General features: G+C 35.7%; 1 protein-coding gene across 1 annotated transcript; it reads left to right on the forward strand.

The window, feature by feature from the left end:
* The first annotated feature begins 7042 nt into the window (after window positions 1-7042).
* LOC125254823 (chitin synthase chs-1-like) lies at window positions 7043-16697 on the forward strand. Its single transcript, XM_048169654.1, has 16 exons — window positions 7043-8109; window positions 9324-9413; window positions 9492-9650; window positions 9737-9911; window positions 9984-10085; window positions 10175-10316; window positions 11940-12140; window positions 12227-12511; window positions 12637-12816; window positions 13617-14004; window positions 14137-14168; window positions 14265-14329; window positions 14627-14737; window positions 15949-16166; window positions 16345-16417; window positions 16502-16697. Exons 1-16 carry the CDS (start codon window positions 7181-7183, stop codon window positions 16607-16609), a joined length of 3258 nt encoding a protein of 1085 aa, XP_048025611.1. The 5' UTR covers window positions 7043-7180; the 3' UTR covers window positions 16610-16697.
* Window positions 16698-16986: the final 289 nt, after the last annotated feature.

A 16986-nucleotide genomic window follows, 5' to 3' on the forward strand; every position in this document is an offset into this window, starting at 1 on the left:
GTAATTATGTAAGTAATGAGGTACGAGAGGCTGTGCTGTATCGTGAATAATTCACGGCTGAAGGGCATTGTTAAGCACGATAATAATAAATATTAAAGCCAAAAATATAAGTAAACTTTCATTAAGTAAACTTTCACTAAAGCCTTCCTTCCGCCGGAAAAAAATAGTCCCTGACCGTGAACAGCAACAGAAGTTACATTATTACGCCATTATATGGCGGCAAAGACTGTCTTCATGAGTGTGTCAGTCAGTAGCGAAGACTTTTATATTGAAAAGACTGAATTGCTGTGAACACGGAACAAGACACAACTGACAAATGCTTTACTAGCGCTGTCAGTCATGGGAAAACCCCTTAACTGTTAAAAGGACAGGATAATACATTGGGCATTTAAACAGATTTTTTATTATGAACATAGGAAAATGCTAAATTTGAGGTCTGCAGGTAATAAACTCGGTCACTCAATCTTTTTCTCACAATATTCTATAATACAGTAAGCTTCAATGAACAATTTCAATTGAGAACATACAGGGAGTGCAGAATTATTAGGCAAGTTGATTTTCTGATCATATTTTTTTCCCAAGCACATTTTACCAATTCCAATCCACATCAATCTTAATAACTACTATTAATATTGTTTTTAATCATTTATAAGTGATATATAATTGTTCATGAAGGCTGGAAATGAAAAATGCCTTATATTCAGGTGTGCAGAATTATTAGGCAAGTTTTCTTTTACAGGCAAAATGAGCCAAAAAAGAGATTTAACTCAGACTGAAAAGTCAAAAATTATTAAATACTCATGAGAAGGACGCAACACTAATGCAATACTAGAAATTGCAAAGTTAAAGCATGACCAAGGGACAGCAAAATGCTCATTGGGTCAGCGGGGTCAGACAAAAACAGGTGGAAAAGAAAAGACACGTTAACTGCAAAATAATTAAGAATTATGTGTGAAACCATCAGGAACCCTTTAGTCTCCAGCGCCACCATTTTCCAGAACTGCAACCTACCTGGAGTCTCCAGAAGTGCAAGGTCTCAGGATCTCAGAGACTTAGGTTAGCTAAAGAATCCTAAAAAATGACCCGCACTTGATAAGAATCACAAGCTGAAGTGTTATAAAATACATGAAGACTGGGTTTTTATAGGCCTTATAAACAGACAGCTTGAGAGTGACTCCTGAAGGACCAGCACCACATCCTCTTGTACCACTGTTTGAAGAATTTATCTTCCAGAATCTGGCAGTAAGTTTTGGAAGATCATTTTTAGTCCATCTCTGCAAGACAGACATTTCAGGATAAGAGATGGACTAAAAGTGAACTCAAACACCTTACTGCCAGATTCTGGATAAATTCTTCAAACAGTGGTACAAGAGGATGTGGTGCTGGTCCATCAGGAGTCACTCTCAAGCTGTCTGTCTATAAGCCCTATTAAAACCCAGTCTTCATGTATTTTATAACACTTCAGCTTGTGATTCTTATCAAGTGCGGGTCATTTTTTAGGATTCTTTAGCTAACCTAAGTCTCTGAGATCCTGAGACCTTGCACTTCTGGAGACTCCAGGTAGGTTGCAGTTCTGGAAAATGGTGGCGCTGGAGACTAAAGGGTTCCTGATGGTTTCACACATAATTCTTAATTATTTTGCAGTTAACGTGTCTTTTCTTTTCCACCTGTTTTTGTCTGACCCCGCTGACCCAATGAGCATTTTGCTGTCCCCTTGGTCATGCTTTAACTTTGCAATTTCTAGTATTGCATTAGTATTGCGTCCTTCTCATGAGTATTTAATAATTTTTGACTTTTCAGTCTGAGTTAAATCTCTTTTTTGGCTCATTTTGCCTGTAAAAGAAAACTTGCCTAATAATTCTGCACACCTGAATATAAGGCATTTTTCATTTCCAGCCTTCATGAACAATTATATATCACTTATAAATGATTAAAAACAATATTAATAGTAGTTATTAAGATTGATGTGGATTGGAATTGGTAAAATGTGCTTGGGAAAAAAATATGATCAGAAAATCAACTTGCCTAATAATTCTGCACTCCCTGTACAGTTTACGTTGCAAAGAGTGGATGCTAAGGGTGTTGTGTAGTGATACACAGAACCATTGGGTGAAGCGGTCATAGCTGTGTTTTATCGTGAATAACATCGTTATAATTCATCTATCGTGAATAATTGACAATCAGAATCAAGGAGAGGAACTAACCGTTTTATAAATGTAATTACAGAAAGTACAGATGTAGTTACATGCAGGTATTTTTTAAAATATAAAGTACAATGTAAAAACATGTATGTACACAATGATTTAAAGTAAGTACAAGGTAGTTAAGGCCACTAAATATAAAGGGGGACCGAATGATCTAACCAAATCCATCATAACAGCTAGTCAATCACTCTGCAATTTCCATGTCAATGCATCATTAGCCTCTTAAACATAGCTGTATGTCTGCAATATGACAAGGACAATAAAAGATTAACTAAAAGCGATCATAGGCCTGTTTGGCTCTTTAACTTTTTTAAAGTTTATAAAGTTTTTGCTGGGTCTCTAAGGTTGATTATACCTCTCTTGGTGGGACAATGTTTTGGAACCCTTGTCCTAATGTACTGTACAGTTATGAAGTGAAATGACAGAATCATAGTCTTCCTGATCTAACAGTTTAAGAAAATTATTTGCCAAAAGGCCAAAGGCCAAATCTTTTTTTTTCTTTTCAAAGTATCAATTTCCTTGTTGTCTCATGAATGTTTTACTCATAGCATATGAATGGAAACCCTAGATAATGAAGGGGTTTCTCCTTAAAATGTCATTTCCTTCTTCCTTGTACACTGATCAGCCATATTAAAATATTAAAATCACCTCGCTTATATTATGTAGGTCATTAAAACAGCTCTGATGTGTGAAGGCATGGACTTCACAAGTCCTCTGTATGTATTATGTGACAATAGCAGTAGATCCTTTAAGTCCTGCAAGTTGTGAGGTAGGTCCTTCATGAATTGGATTTGTTCAAGTATAGGTCTTTTCCCCAGGTAAACAACGCACATGCACCGGGCAATCCACCTGATCTTTCAGAGTTCTGACGCCCTACCCAAAATAAAAATGTCACTTGTCACGTAGTCAGTACATTTCAATTTGTGCTCATGTCTGCATGAATTCAAATGACATAACATTAGAAACATTTCAATCGTTTTCTAGATGCAAGCCCTTGATAAGCCCTACTCTCTGTATGAACATGCAATGGGATCTATCAACTGAAACAGTGACTAAGTAAGAAAAAAACTGTATAAACATAAATAGTCTTATCACATTTGATAAAGTTGAGGCACAAGTTCATCTATCAAAGTAACCAATAGCAACATTAATACCTGAAAGATAGCAAAGACACCAGCAGAATGCGGTTGTCACTGCTGTAAAATTAAAATTAATTATTTTAAAAAATATTATTTTCAGGCAGCCAGTAGGCCCCTCCCCAGTGTAAGCCCCTGGGCCTCAGCATTAAAGTGCCTCTGGACAATTTCGGTGGAGAACAAAGGTCATGGGCACTCTGACCGGGCTGTGGCCACGCAGTCCCATACGCTGACACCTTCTATTATGGGCAGCATTACAATTTTCAGCAATTTTAGCTACAGTAGTTCTTCAGTGTTATCAGACCAGACCGCTCCTCATGCGAATCACTGAGCCTTGGCCGCACATGATCCTGACACCGGTTCACCATTTGACCTTCCTTATACTACTTTGGCAGGAACTAATCAATGCATACCGGGAACTCCCCACAAGACCATTTGGAGTTGTTCTGAGCCAGTCATCTTTGTTCCTTGACAAAGTCACTCAGATCTTTTCACTTGCCCACACTGTAAATTATAACAAGTTCAGTTTACTTAAAAAAAGTTTGGAAACCGATTGCCTTATTTTTGCAACGCAATCTTAAAGGGAAAACTGAAGTTAAGTTAATAATCTATTAAAAGTAAAGAAATCTAACTCTTCCCAAGTAAATTAAGTAGTAAATATCAAGTTAGTTTAATGTCAATTCTAGATAACATACTCTAGAATATTTACTAATCTTACTTAAGAGTTAATAGTAAGATTACATGAGAAATTCCATTTAACTAACAGTCTTGCGAAAGGTCAATTAGTTTACAACAATGATGGCTGTTGTTGAAGAACTGAGATGTGTAGATTCCGCCATCGCGTCCGTTATAGAAGATATCGACAGCGCATTAATTTTAAAAGAGGAACAGAGGACCGCGATCAAGGCATTTGTCGATGGGAAAGACGACAAGTCCTTCCTACGGGATTCGGCAAAAGTTAGATTTTTCAGCTGGCCCCGATGGTCGCTAAGAAGAGTTCTGTTGACAACTATGCGTCGCTCAACATACGTCACTTACTCTGTAGCTCTGATTGGTTGTAGGTCTATCCAATTGAGGTCTTTCCTGGATCGGTTGAAATACGCCCCCATAATCAAAGCCCAATGGAGCAGTATCAGACTCATATTCGAACTAGAATTGAGTATGACCACGTCAGGCTAGCACCAAAATGGAGAGAATTATAAAATTTTTAACAAAGTTCCAAGTGCCCAACCAAAGGGAACATGAATCACCATCATGGTAAGTAAAAAAAAAAAAAAAAAAAAACTTTTTAGGAAAATCAACATCAAACTAATTGATCTTAACTTGGGTTTTCTGAGTAAACAAGCCATTCCTGCTTCCAACACATGAAATTCAAAAACTGACTGTTCACTTGCTGCCTAATATATCCCACACCTTGACAGGTGCCACTGTAACGATACAATCAATGTTATTCACTTTATCTTTCAGTGGTTTTAATGTGGCTCATCAGTATATGTCTTGAATATCTACACTTGCGTTTCTGTTCTTTGCACATGCTCAGTTGGGTTCAGGTCTGGGCTTTGTACTGTTGGTCAACTAGGTCTTTCACACAGACACCATTTCCTTATGCATATCGTGCGCAGGAGCATTGTCACCCTAAACTAATCCATTAGATGGAAGCACAGAATTCTCTAGAATATCGCTGTATAGTGTGACATTACAATATTTCTTTCCTGTTAATTAGAAGGGATTTCCTATATTTGTTTGACCATGTAGTAAGTAGTGTATACAGTAGGAATCGGTTTTAACGGCATTAATACTCTTACTGTTACTGCTTATCGATCTGGTACTTTAATGGTATTCTTATTGTTTTTTGTTTTGTTTTGTTATATTTTTAATTAAAAAAAGAAACCAATTAAGAACATAATTAACATTGCTTTGTATTCTGAAATGTAAAGTAATTTCTATAGCAATAGAAAAAGCAATGTTTGAACAAAACGAATATAAAACATCTATTTGTAAATGTAGCGTGCAGGTATTTTTTGTGTTTTATAAACATAAGATACAATGAGAACAAGAACAAAGAAACAAAGTACAAACAAATGGTCTTGAGTGATTTGAAAAAAATAAATACATAGAGGGTATGTGGCTTTTTTATAAATATACAATAAAACAAAGTTTTTGTAGGCTCAAATGAAATATTGGCTGTTTCAAGTGCTTTAATTTCTTGAAGGTCTTATATGTTTACCTGACGAAGACTGTTCAGGTAAGTAATTAAATTATAGCTAGATTAATGCTTATTAAAGCTAAAGCTATTCATTCAAGAATAGTGAGTAATTTTCTCTTTGGCTTTTGTTTGATTCACACATTAAATGTGCAATTGTCATCATTGAAGTAACGATAGACGGGGCAACTTTTGAGCAATGTTGCCAAGAGTATTCAAGTATTTAAGAGTATTTAAGTATTTAAGAGTATTTAAGAGTCTTTAAGTGAATACTTTCCAAGCCAGTCATTTTAACACATTTTTGTGTGTAATTGATCATTTAAACTGCTCAGTCGGGTAGTCATAGTCAATGATAGAATTTGACAATATATGTCTATATAGAAGTAATAAATAGTGGGCTATGTGCATTTTATTAATTTCTCTAGACAGCACAACTGGTAAAGTCAGAGCTAATCAATACTGCTGTCTTTCATAATTTAGCCCGTTTTATATCAAGTTTACCATCCCAATCTGGTAGTCACTTAAAATATATGAGAAACCTCTTTTCGTCATCAAAAGGAGTGGCAAATTAAACTGAATTTGGACAGGTAGATGATTTCTTTGTAAGATAAACAGAAGCCACAGCATAGAAACCGTGTTGAATAATAGCGTAGTGCTCCCTCCCATCTGGTTATAAAGCTCTGCTCTGTTTTACAGATGATTAAGCAAAGGTTTGATTTGCTGCTCTGCAAACATCACTATGGAAAAGCAGCAGAGACATGAATTCAGGTAATCATTTTTTCATTTATCAAACTTTTATTAAATAATTAAAATTTAGATTTACACAAACACTTAATAATGCAGCTAAATGCTTATTTTCACATTATACTTGTTTATATTTTTAATATATTGTGTATAAAAAAAATCACAATCTACAGTCTCTCTAGCATGATAAATACCACAATTATAGTTATCATTGTATATCTTTTAAAATTGCTCATTCAAGTGAACTTTCAGTTTTCCATTAAGCTATTCCCTTTTTTTTTCTTCCAAAACAGGCGATCTTGGGATGCATGCAGAGAAGTGCCAATCATTCAAGATGAGCAGAAACCAAAGAAACGAGTGCAGTGTTTGAAATGGTTTTCGTGTGCCATTGTTGGCATACTTGTCTTTGTGCTTGCACTACTCAGTAAAGTAAGCTTATTTCTTAATCATTGGCTAATCATTTTTAGATGATATGATAACATTTAACTTATCTATTGAATATTACACAAAAGGCTTGCTTAGACTGAAATTTTTTTTTGTATTTACAGACATCTTTTATCTTATTGATAACATTTGGGAACAATCAAACCGAGATTATAAGTTCAGAAAAAAAGCCCACCGCCCTACTTGGCATTGGCTTCGTTCTGGTCGGGCCAAGCGTTCTGCTTCTGCTGAAAAGCACATGGAAGTTCATCTTCAAGAGTGCAGCCATGCCCTCTAAAAAAAACTGTTTTATGGGTAAGCAGACAGAATTTTTGATGAACAGATGTATAGTAGCAGAGAAACTGATTGCTATGGCTGTAACCTTTCTGACTTTGATTTGACCTTTGCTCTAGGTCCTGTGTGTTGAGTTCCTGGTAGCATTGGGAGCTGCAATTCTAACAATAGTAGCCATGCCACACTTCGACATTATCACTAATGTGACGATCCTAAACAGTGTTAGCATCCTGTCAGCAGTGTTCCAGGTAGTCGCCGAGTGCCTCGCCAAAGAGAGGAAGCGGCTTATAATGCTCCCCGTTTGCTCCATTTTCTTCATCGTCCTAGGTTATGTGCTTTTTGCCGTCGGTTATCTGGTATTCGAAAGTTCCCCTAAGATAAAAATATCAATTGGCCTTGCCATCGTGGGGACCATCTGTGTTTCTGTGAACTGGTGGGAAAACTACAGCACGCTCTTCTCCGTTTCATCTCTAGAGGACATTTCCAAAGACATCGCTCAGTCCCGTAATGTAGTGTGCATCATCTCCAGTTTGGTGAGAATCCTGATTACTTCAGCTGTGGCTGGAGCTTACGTTCCTCTGTCAGGTCAGGACTGGAAATCGGTCAAACTCGTCTTCGAAACAGTTGTTATTTCATTGGTGGCGATTCAGATCGCATCCTCTGCCCTGTGCCACTGGTTTGTAGTTGTGGCTTGCAAGATGCACGCCCTGCACCGCTGCTTCGCCTTGCCCATATACCTGGCCTCGATCACGGCTTTGCCAGTGTTTTTTATTTCATTTGCAGTCAAACTCCCAGAGACTAATCAAACAAACATTCAGGCGATATCCAGTGACAAACTGTTGCTGTTGATGTTGACAGATGCTATGAAAACTCTACATGCCAGGAACATGGAGACAGGAGGACTGGCGTGTTTGATCTGCTCTGCTTTTAGCTGGTGGTTGGGACTCATGCTCAGTACATTTTACATCTGGTTCCTGAAGATCCATCGAATAGAAAGAACCCAAGATCTGTTTGTGCGACGCATGTATGAAGGAGCGTTTCTGGAACAGTCCATGTTGCTGAACACTCGTTTTGAAATCAGAAAGAGAATCAAGGAGAAACGGTGGTAAGTGTTTCTATTCTAAGTATTGTTGAATATATTGGTAATATATCAGCCAATATTAGATATTTTAAAATGATCTGTAACTATATTGAATATTTCATGGTGCATTCTCTTTTTTTTTTACATTTATATTACCTTCATCATCTGACACGTCAATCTATAAAAACACTAATTATTTAATGACACTGTTAATACTTTACATTTATGTTGTGATGATTTAAAATGATGTCTTTTATTTTTAGTGCTTTATTTTTAATATATTGAGAAAAAATAATATTATGTATTTATTGGTTATCAGCTCTAACATGAATATTTATTGTCTTACTGGTATCAGCCAGATTTTTTATTACCGTTTTTTAAATCAAAGCATTTTACATTACAGTAAATGTGTTCCCAGTAAAAATCACATATGAGATCTCTTTAAAGTGTTAGTTCACCCAAAAATGAAATTTCTGTCATTAATTACTCATCCTCACGTCATCCCAAACCCGTAAGACCTTTGTTTTTTTTAATGAAATTTTTGATGAAATCCGAGGGTATCTGATCCACACATAGGCAGCAACGACATTGCACCTTTTGAGGTCCAGAAAGGTACTAAAGCCATCATTAAAACCGCTGACGCATCTACAGTGGTTCAACCTTTATATTATGAAGCGACGACACAAAAGTACAAAAGTATTCTTTTCGGTTCATAATATTAAGGTTGAACCACTGTAGACGCGTTGACGGTTTTAACGATGACTTTAGTACCTTTCTGGACCTCAAAAGGTGCAATGTCGTTGCTGCCTATGTGTGGATCAGATACCCTCAGATTTTATCAAAAATATCTTATTTTGTGTTCCAGGGACAAATGAAGGTCTTACGGGTTTGGGATGACATGAGGGTGAGTACTTAATGACAAAAAATCATTTTTGGGTGAACTAACCCTATAATGTAAAGACATCAGTGAGATTAAAAGGAGAACAAATGGAGATTTTGCTTAAATCTCCATTTTCTCAGGTGTTATGTCTTACAAAAATATTGTAATCTCACATGTATCCCCTTTATAGTTTTAAAACAGCATCTCAAATTGCGCTCACATTTATAATTGTACTGTGTGTCAATTGATTCACTTGTTTTTGATTTTACATATGGGACAAGGTTAATAATTAAATGACACATCTGAGAGCAACCTCTAAGCAATTTAAATTTAATTTAACTTAATATATCCTCCTCAGCGCAAAAGAAACCATCAGAGTGTTTCTGTGTGCAACGATGTGGCATGAGACCTATGATGAAATGATGAAGATAATCATCTCTATGTTCAGGTAAACATTGACTACACTTACTCAGCTAATAAAATCTCAATTGAACTGTAATTGCAATACTATTTCTTTTACTACCAGGCTCGATAAATACAGGCCCAAGACCGACAAACACAGCGATGTCGCGTTTGAATTCCATATTTATTTTGATGACGCTTTCAAGGATGTTGATAATGGAAGGCAGCGGCATGCAAATGAATACGCTGAAATTCTTGTGGATGTAATTAAAGAAGTTTACACGTAAGAATCCTCCTTAGTTTTATCTGTTTATGTGCACTGAGAATTTATGTGCAAAAACTAATCTACTAATATTTCACATGCATTAGCATTTTCAGTGAAGAGGACCCATGTATATTCAAGCAGATGCCACCACTACCATGGCAGAAGATCATAAACACCCCCTATGGAGGTCGGCTGGAATACACCCTCCCTAAAGGCAATGTGATGATGGTTCACCTCAAAGACAAGCAACTTATCCGTCACAAAAAAAGATGGTCTCAGGTAAGAGTCCTTAAATAAAGATGTAGTTAAATGTTTTGAATCCAGAACTTCTCTAATAATCTGTGTTTGCAGATAATGTACTTGTATTACATTCTTGGCTGGAGACTTAACAAAAAGTACTTCAAAAAGTTTGAAGCAGGAGAAGAACTGGAATCACTTAAGGAGAGACTGAAGGTTCGAAGCTTAACTTTAAACTTCACTACTAGTATTTCTACAGAATAATACAATGTCAGCCAGACTCTTAAAGTTTTTAATACTCTTAGAGAGACAAGGAGAACACGTATATCTTGGCCCTGGATGGGGATACTGATTTCCAGCCGTCTGCAGTCATGCTATTAATTGACAGACTGAAACTCTACCCAGAGGTTGGGGCTGCTTGTGGCAGGATTCATCCAACAGGCACAGGTTGGATATATATTAAGTATAAACCATTGTTATCAAGTAATTTGTATTGTTTTTGATTACTTTCTTTAAAAAAATGCATTTCTTTTTCTATTTTCATTGTATCTAAATGTCTAGAGTACAGATATACTCTACCGTTCAAAAGTTTTGATTCATTTGATCAAAAGTGACAGCAAAGACATTTATAATATTACAAAAGATTTGTATTTGAAGTAAAAGCTGTTATTTTTAAAAGAATCCTAAAAAATGTATCACAGTTCAATTTATTTATTAAGCAGCACAACTGTTTTCAGCACTTATAATAATAATAAGAAATGTTTCTTGAGCAGCAAATCAGCATATTAGAATGATTTCTGAAGGATCATGTGACACTGAAGACTGGAGTAATGATGCTGAAAATTCAGCTTTGCTGTCACATAAACTACAATTACAAAATATATTAAAATAATAAATAAAAAACATTTATTTTAGTTTGTTGGTAATAAGATTATTTCACATCTACCAAAAACATTAAGGAGTACACTACTATATGGACTATATGGACTGTTTTTACTGTATTTTGATCAAATAAAGGCAACCTTGGTGAGCATAAGAGACATCTATCAAAAAGATTTTAAAAATCTATCTTGACCCCAAATTTTGAACGATAGTATAATCTTCTAGAATGGTTTTCAAAGTATGAGGCAGAGGAAGTGTGAAGAATAATTAAGCAGATAAATAAATGATAAATAATTAAAAAAATAATTCAAAGAGAATCAAAATAAAAAAATTAATACATTTTAAAAATGTAATAAAAAATCAAAACAGACAAGCAAATTCCAGTTATGATACCTGTTGACCATTTTGGTGTTTGAAAACAGCGATGACGTGTTTTGTGGGTGGAGCCTACCTGGTGGTCTTGTTGTGCCTTTGGATGTCAGAAAAAGATGGTCCTTTGAAGCTAAACGCAGAGGTATACGGTTCCAACGGACAGACTGGACTGATGAAACCTGCGGCGATTAACGTTACCCTACTATTAAAACATGAATTTGACGTAAACTATATATCTACATAACATTCACGTACGCAATTCATAGAGGGCATAATGTATTAGCCCAACAGTTTCTAGCAATTGCTAGGAAAAAGACAGTTTTGTGAAATATGAACTCGAAATCACCTGTTTTTATTCTTTTATTCCGTGGCGTCTTTCGTGAACACCAACGGCTCTGGTGAAGCTCTCACTCCTTGAATCTCGCGCCGTTTTCTGCAGTGACGTGACCGTGACGTCTGCTCCTATTCTGCACATGCAAAAAACAAAAATGTTTATTTTTTTATTATTTGACAGATAAAATTACAGTTAAAAGGTTTGTATATTTTTGTTGTTTACAACAAAAAACATTTATCCAATTACACTGTGCAGAAAATGTATCTGTCCTTTGGTAGAACTAGTCAAATTAGATAAATTCCAGTATAGACATGCACTCATCTTTGAAAACTATGGAAAACATTAAATATGGTACAATATTTAACCATTTCACTGCTTGATGCCCTTGAGATCCATTCATCTAGTCTAAAGAAAAATGCACTTGTGACTACTTGTAGTATAGATTATAAAGGCTATAAACTGACAGATAACTATGCTTGAAGGGCCCATGGTGTGGTATCAGAAGTTTGAATATGCAGTAGGCCACTGGCTGCAAAAGACTGCGGAGCATGTGTTCGGCTGTGTACTGTGCAGCCCTGGATGTTTCAGTCTTTTCAGAGGAGCCGCACTCATGGACGACAACGTCATGAAGAGGTACACAACTAAAGCAACTGAAGCCAGCCACTACGTCCAGTATGATCAAGGTAATGTCTTGAAACTAACCACATAACAAATAATATAAATTCAGCCTAGACTAAATTAATTCACCCTCCTTTTGGTGTAATGTCAGGTGAGGACCGCTGGTTGTGCACTCTGCTGCTGCAGCAGGGGTGGAGGGTTGAGTATAACGCAGCGTCTGATGCCTACACCAATGCGCCACAGGACTTTAAAGAGTTCTACAACCAGCGCAGACGCTGGGGACCTTCTACCATGGCCAACACCATCGATCTCTTGGGCTCAGGAGGACTGACTTCTCAGAAGAACAGCTCTATCTCAAAACTATACATCTTGTACCAGATTATCAGCATGGCAGCTTCCATCTTGGGCCCTGCCACTATCTGTCTAATGATATCAGGTAAGGTTTTCCATAGAAAAATAGTCAATAATTAAAGCGCATTAGAGTCATAATGCTGTTTTAGCAATGTTTCTCCAGTAACATTTGTCCAATTATTCTATTAAAGTGCTTTCTTTTTCTTGCAGGAAGCTTTGTGTTCATTTTAAAATTGAATGAAAATATAGCTCTTGCTTTGGCCATAGTGCCACCTACTGTCTATCTCATCTTATGCTTCAAACTGAAATCTGATATGCAGATTAAAATTGCAGCAATTATGAGTGTGCTCTATGCATTTCTCATGGCGGGAACAATTCTCTCCATCATAGGTAAGTGTCTTTTTCATGTTTAAAACACAATTTAGAACTTTTTTTGTTGTTGTTCTTTAAAGAACCCATTCTTTTCAGTGTTGACATACACTACCAATCAAAAGGTCAATAAGATTTTTTGTTAAATTAATGCATATTTTTATTCCGCAAAGATGCATTAAACTAATAAACAATTACAGTTAATACTTTTACACATTGTTACAAAATAATTCTATTTCAAATAAATGTTGTTCTTTTGAACTTTCTGTTCATCAAAGAATCCTGAAAAATTTATCATGGCAAAAATATTGATATAAATATTGATATAATTGAATATAATGATAAGTGTTTCTTAAAGCACAAAATTTGCACATTAGCAAATTAGACTGGAGTAATGGCTGCTGAAAATTCAGCTTTGCCATCACAAGAATAAATTATATTTTAAAATATATTTAGTTCTTTTAAATTGTAATAATATTTCAGAATATTACCGTTTTTACTGTATTTTTGATCAAATAAATGTAGCCTTGGTCAGCATAAGAGACTTCTTTCAAAAACGTTTGGTAGTGTATGTTTTAGTCCATCAGTATTTTCAGACTGCACATTTTAAATGCATATCTGCTAAAAGATAGAGGTACTATCTATTCTTGGAATCAAAGACAGCGACTAAAAGCTACAAAACTCTAATTTTGAATTCATGAGGTTTCTAAATATTCATGTCAAAAGAGCAAACATGTAAAGTAGCTCAATGTCTTGATGGGTAACAAATGCATTTCTATCTGTAGGCCTAATACTTTCTTTCTTCATCTCAACTCTCATAGGTGATTTAGTGAAGCAAAAAACTTTTCTGACCCCTAGTGGTCTGTTTCTCATCGGCATGGTGGTGTTGTACATCATCACGGCAGGTTTACACCCTCAGGAGTTCTCACTGGTCATCTATGGATTGTTATATTTCCTCTGCATTCCCAGCGGTTATTTACTCTTAGCCATTTACTCTATAGTCAACATGAACAATGTCACATGGGGCACTCGTGAAACCGGCAGCCAGGCTAAGAGTACTGCAGTCGATACCATCAAGAAGAAGGTCATGAATGCCATATGTTGCAAATGCCCATGCTTGGAATCTGAAGAAGATTCGAGCCAGGAGATACTACCAGCAGAAACCATAACAAAAACTGAAAAGACACATATTCCTTTGGAAACACAAAGGTAAAAAAAAAAAATTTTTTTTAACTATATATATAGATATGAAAAAATAAAATTATCAATGAATTACTTTGAGATTACAATGGATGTTTTTAATACTACTATTACTACTAATAGTGTATTTTCACAATGTAGGGCACACGAGCTCCCACTCCATCCTCATCAAAGTAAGTATGACTTCCATACTTAATATCCTAATATTCTAGCTGTTGACTTATTGAATTAGACTACCATTAAAACTATTATATATTTAATTCCAAAAGCTTGGATTGAACATCTGCAGATGAAATCTTACGACTTTCCCTTGCATGAATCTGCACTTCCAATGGTAAGAAAAATTGGAAGAAATATTATATTATATTATATTATATTATATTATATTATATTATATTATATTATATCATATTATTTATTTTGCAAAAAAAAATTTATTCTGCTATAATACAAGGCTATATTTGAATAGCTTTCAATGGAGAAACATGCTTTTTGGAGATTTTTTGTTTGTTTGTTTGTTTGTTTGGTTGGTTGTTGTTTTTTGGCCATGTTAATTGTGCCCTTGGTTGCTGCAGATACTGTATGTGAGTTACATATACATAATTTAAATTTACCGTTTCACCACGTGCAGGATGAAATCGATTTCTGGAGAGAATTGCTGAAAAAATATCTTGAACCTCTTAAAGAGAATAAAGAAGAACAGGAAAAAATTGCTAATGATCTGAGAGAACTTCGAAATAAAGTAAGACTCATAAGCTTGTCAAGATGCAAAAATGACTTTGTGCAGTGGGTACGGAAAGTATTCAGACCCCCTTAAATTTTTCACTCTTTGTTATATTGCATCCATTTGCTAAAATCATTTAAGTTCTTTTTTTTCCTCATTAATGTACACATAGACAGAAAAACACAGAATTGTTGACATTTTTGCAGATTTATTAAAAAAGAAAAACTGAAATATCACATGGTCCTAAGTATTCAGACCCTTTGCTATGACACTCATATATTTAACTCAGGTGCTGTCCATTTCTTCTGATCATCCTTGAGATGGTTCTACACCTTCATTTGAGTCCAGCTGTGTTTGATTATACTGATTAGACTTGATTAGACCTTACAGAAAGCCACACACCTGTCAGAGACAGAAGTGGCAAGGCAAGACCTTACAGCTCACAGTGCATGCCTCCATAATCAGAGCAAATGAGAATCATGAGGTCAAAGGAACTGCCTGAAGAGCTCAGAGACAGAACTGTATTTTTCAGCTGCAGGGACAGGACGACTGGTTGCAATCGAGGGAAAGATGAATGCGGCCAAGTACAGGGATATCCTGAACGAAAACCTTCTCCAGAGTGCTCAGGACCTCAGACTGGGCCAAAGGTTTACCTTCCAACAAGACAATGACCCTAAGCACACAGCTAAAATAACGAAGGAGTGACTTCACAACAACGTGACTGTTCTTGAATGGCCCAGCCAGAGCCCTGACTTAAACCCCAACCTAAAAATGGCTGTCCACCAACGTTTACCATCCAACCTGACAGAACTGGAGAGGATCTGCAAGGAGGAATGGCAGAGGATCCCCAAATCCAGGTGTGAAAAACTTGTTGCATCTTTCCCAAAAAGACTCATGGCTGTATTAGATCAAAAAGGTGCTTCTACTAAATACTGAGCAAAGGGTCTGAATACTTAGGACCATGTGATATTTCAGTTTTTCTTTTTTTAATAAATCTGCAAAAATGTCAACAATTCTGTGTTTTTCTGTCAATATGGGGTGCTGTGTGTACATTAATGAGGAAAAAAAATGAACTTAAATGATTTTAGCAAATGGCTGCAATATAACAAAGAGTGAAAAATGTAAGGGGGTCTGAATACTTTCCGTACCCACTGTATGTGATTTCGTCTGTATGCTCTAGAACAGTAAAGTTTTGTCTCCATACTGTTTTGCTTTTCTCTTTCATACAGGTCACATTTGCCTTTTTCTTCTGCAATGCACTTTGGCTAGTGGCAACTTTCTTCCTTCAGGCAATTGGTGACTCAATCTCCATAAAGATCCCAAAAATCTATCCCAATGGGACTTATGATGCAAACGAAGTGTTTTCCCTTGATCCAATTGCACTGATGTTTCTACTGAGCTTTGCATTATTGCTGATTGTGCAATTTGTTGCAATGCTATACCACAGGTAAACAAGAACCAAATCTGATGGCGAAAATTGTCAGACCTTTTAGTTTTAATATTTCACTAAATCTTAAAGTGGAGATTATACAGTACATTATATATGTAAAACAGTCTAAAGTCTGAAGATAAATCATTCAGTTTTTATCCTATTTTTAGTAATGGTGTATTATGTTCTGTTTCAGAATCTACACGTTAATCCATTTTGTGTCATATGCTGATACAGAAATTAAAGCTTGTAGAAAGCAGTCACATCAGGTGAGCCAATGGATCACACACTAAATTAGCATTTTAAATGTTTTTTTTTTATTATTATTATTAACGATGTCCACGTTTCAATAGGTTGCACAGATCCAGTACTCAAACTACCAGCATGAGACGGATGAGCCCGACACATCCTTATGTTTTCAGAACCCTTCTGTTTTGAGAAGAGCTGTGACTTCAGTATGACGATTTGTATTTAATTCTTAAGGTTTATCGCCCTATAGATACTGAAATAGTACAAATAAAATGTTCTGAATTATTTATTGTATACACCTCAATGTCTTGTTGTAGAGTAAAAAATGTGTCAATTAATGATTTTTTATTAATTACACGATATACCAATTAATAATCAGATGAATCAATCTGATCAGAATCAATCAGCAATCAATCACCTATATCAGACAGTATTTGCTAAGAAAAGCCCCCAATCAAAGATATTACATTATTTTTGCCAACTAAAGCTTTAGATATTATGAACATTGCAAGAAGTGGCCTTTGAAGGCAATTGTTACATGTTAAATTGACAATCATAAAAATATTTTAAATGATTTCTTTGTACATAT

This window comes from Megalobrama amblycephala, linkage group LG19 (genome assembly GCF_018812025.1).
Source record: "Megalobrama amblycephala isolate DHTTF-2021 linkage group LG19, ASM1881202v1, whole genome shotgun sequence".
NCBI lineage: Eukaryota > Metazoa > Chordata > Actinopteri > Cypriniformes > Xenocyprididae > Megalobrama > Megalobrama amblycephala.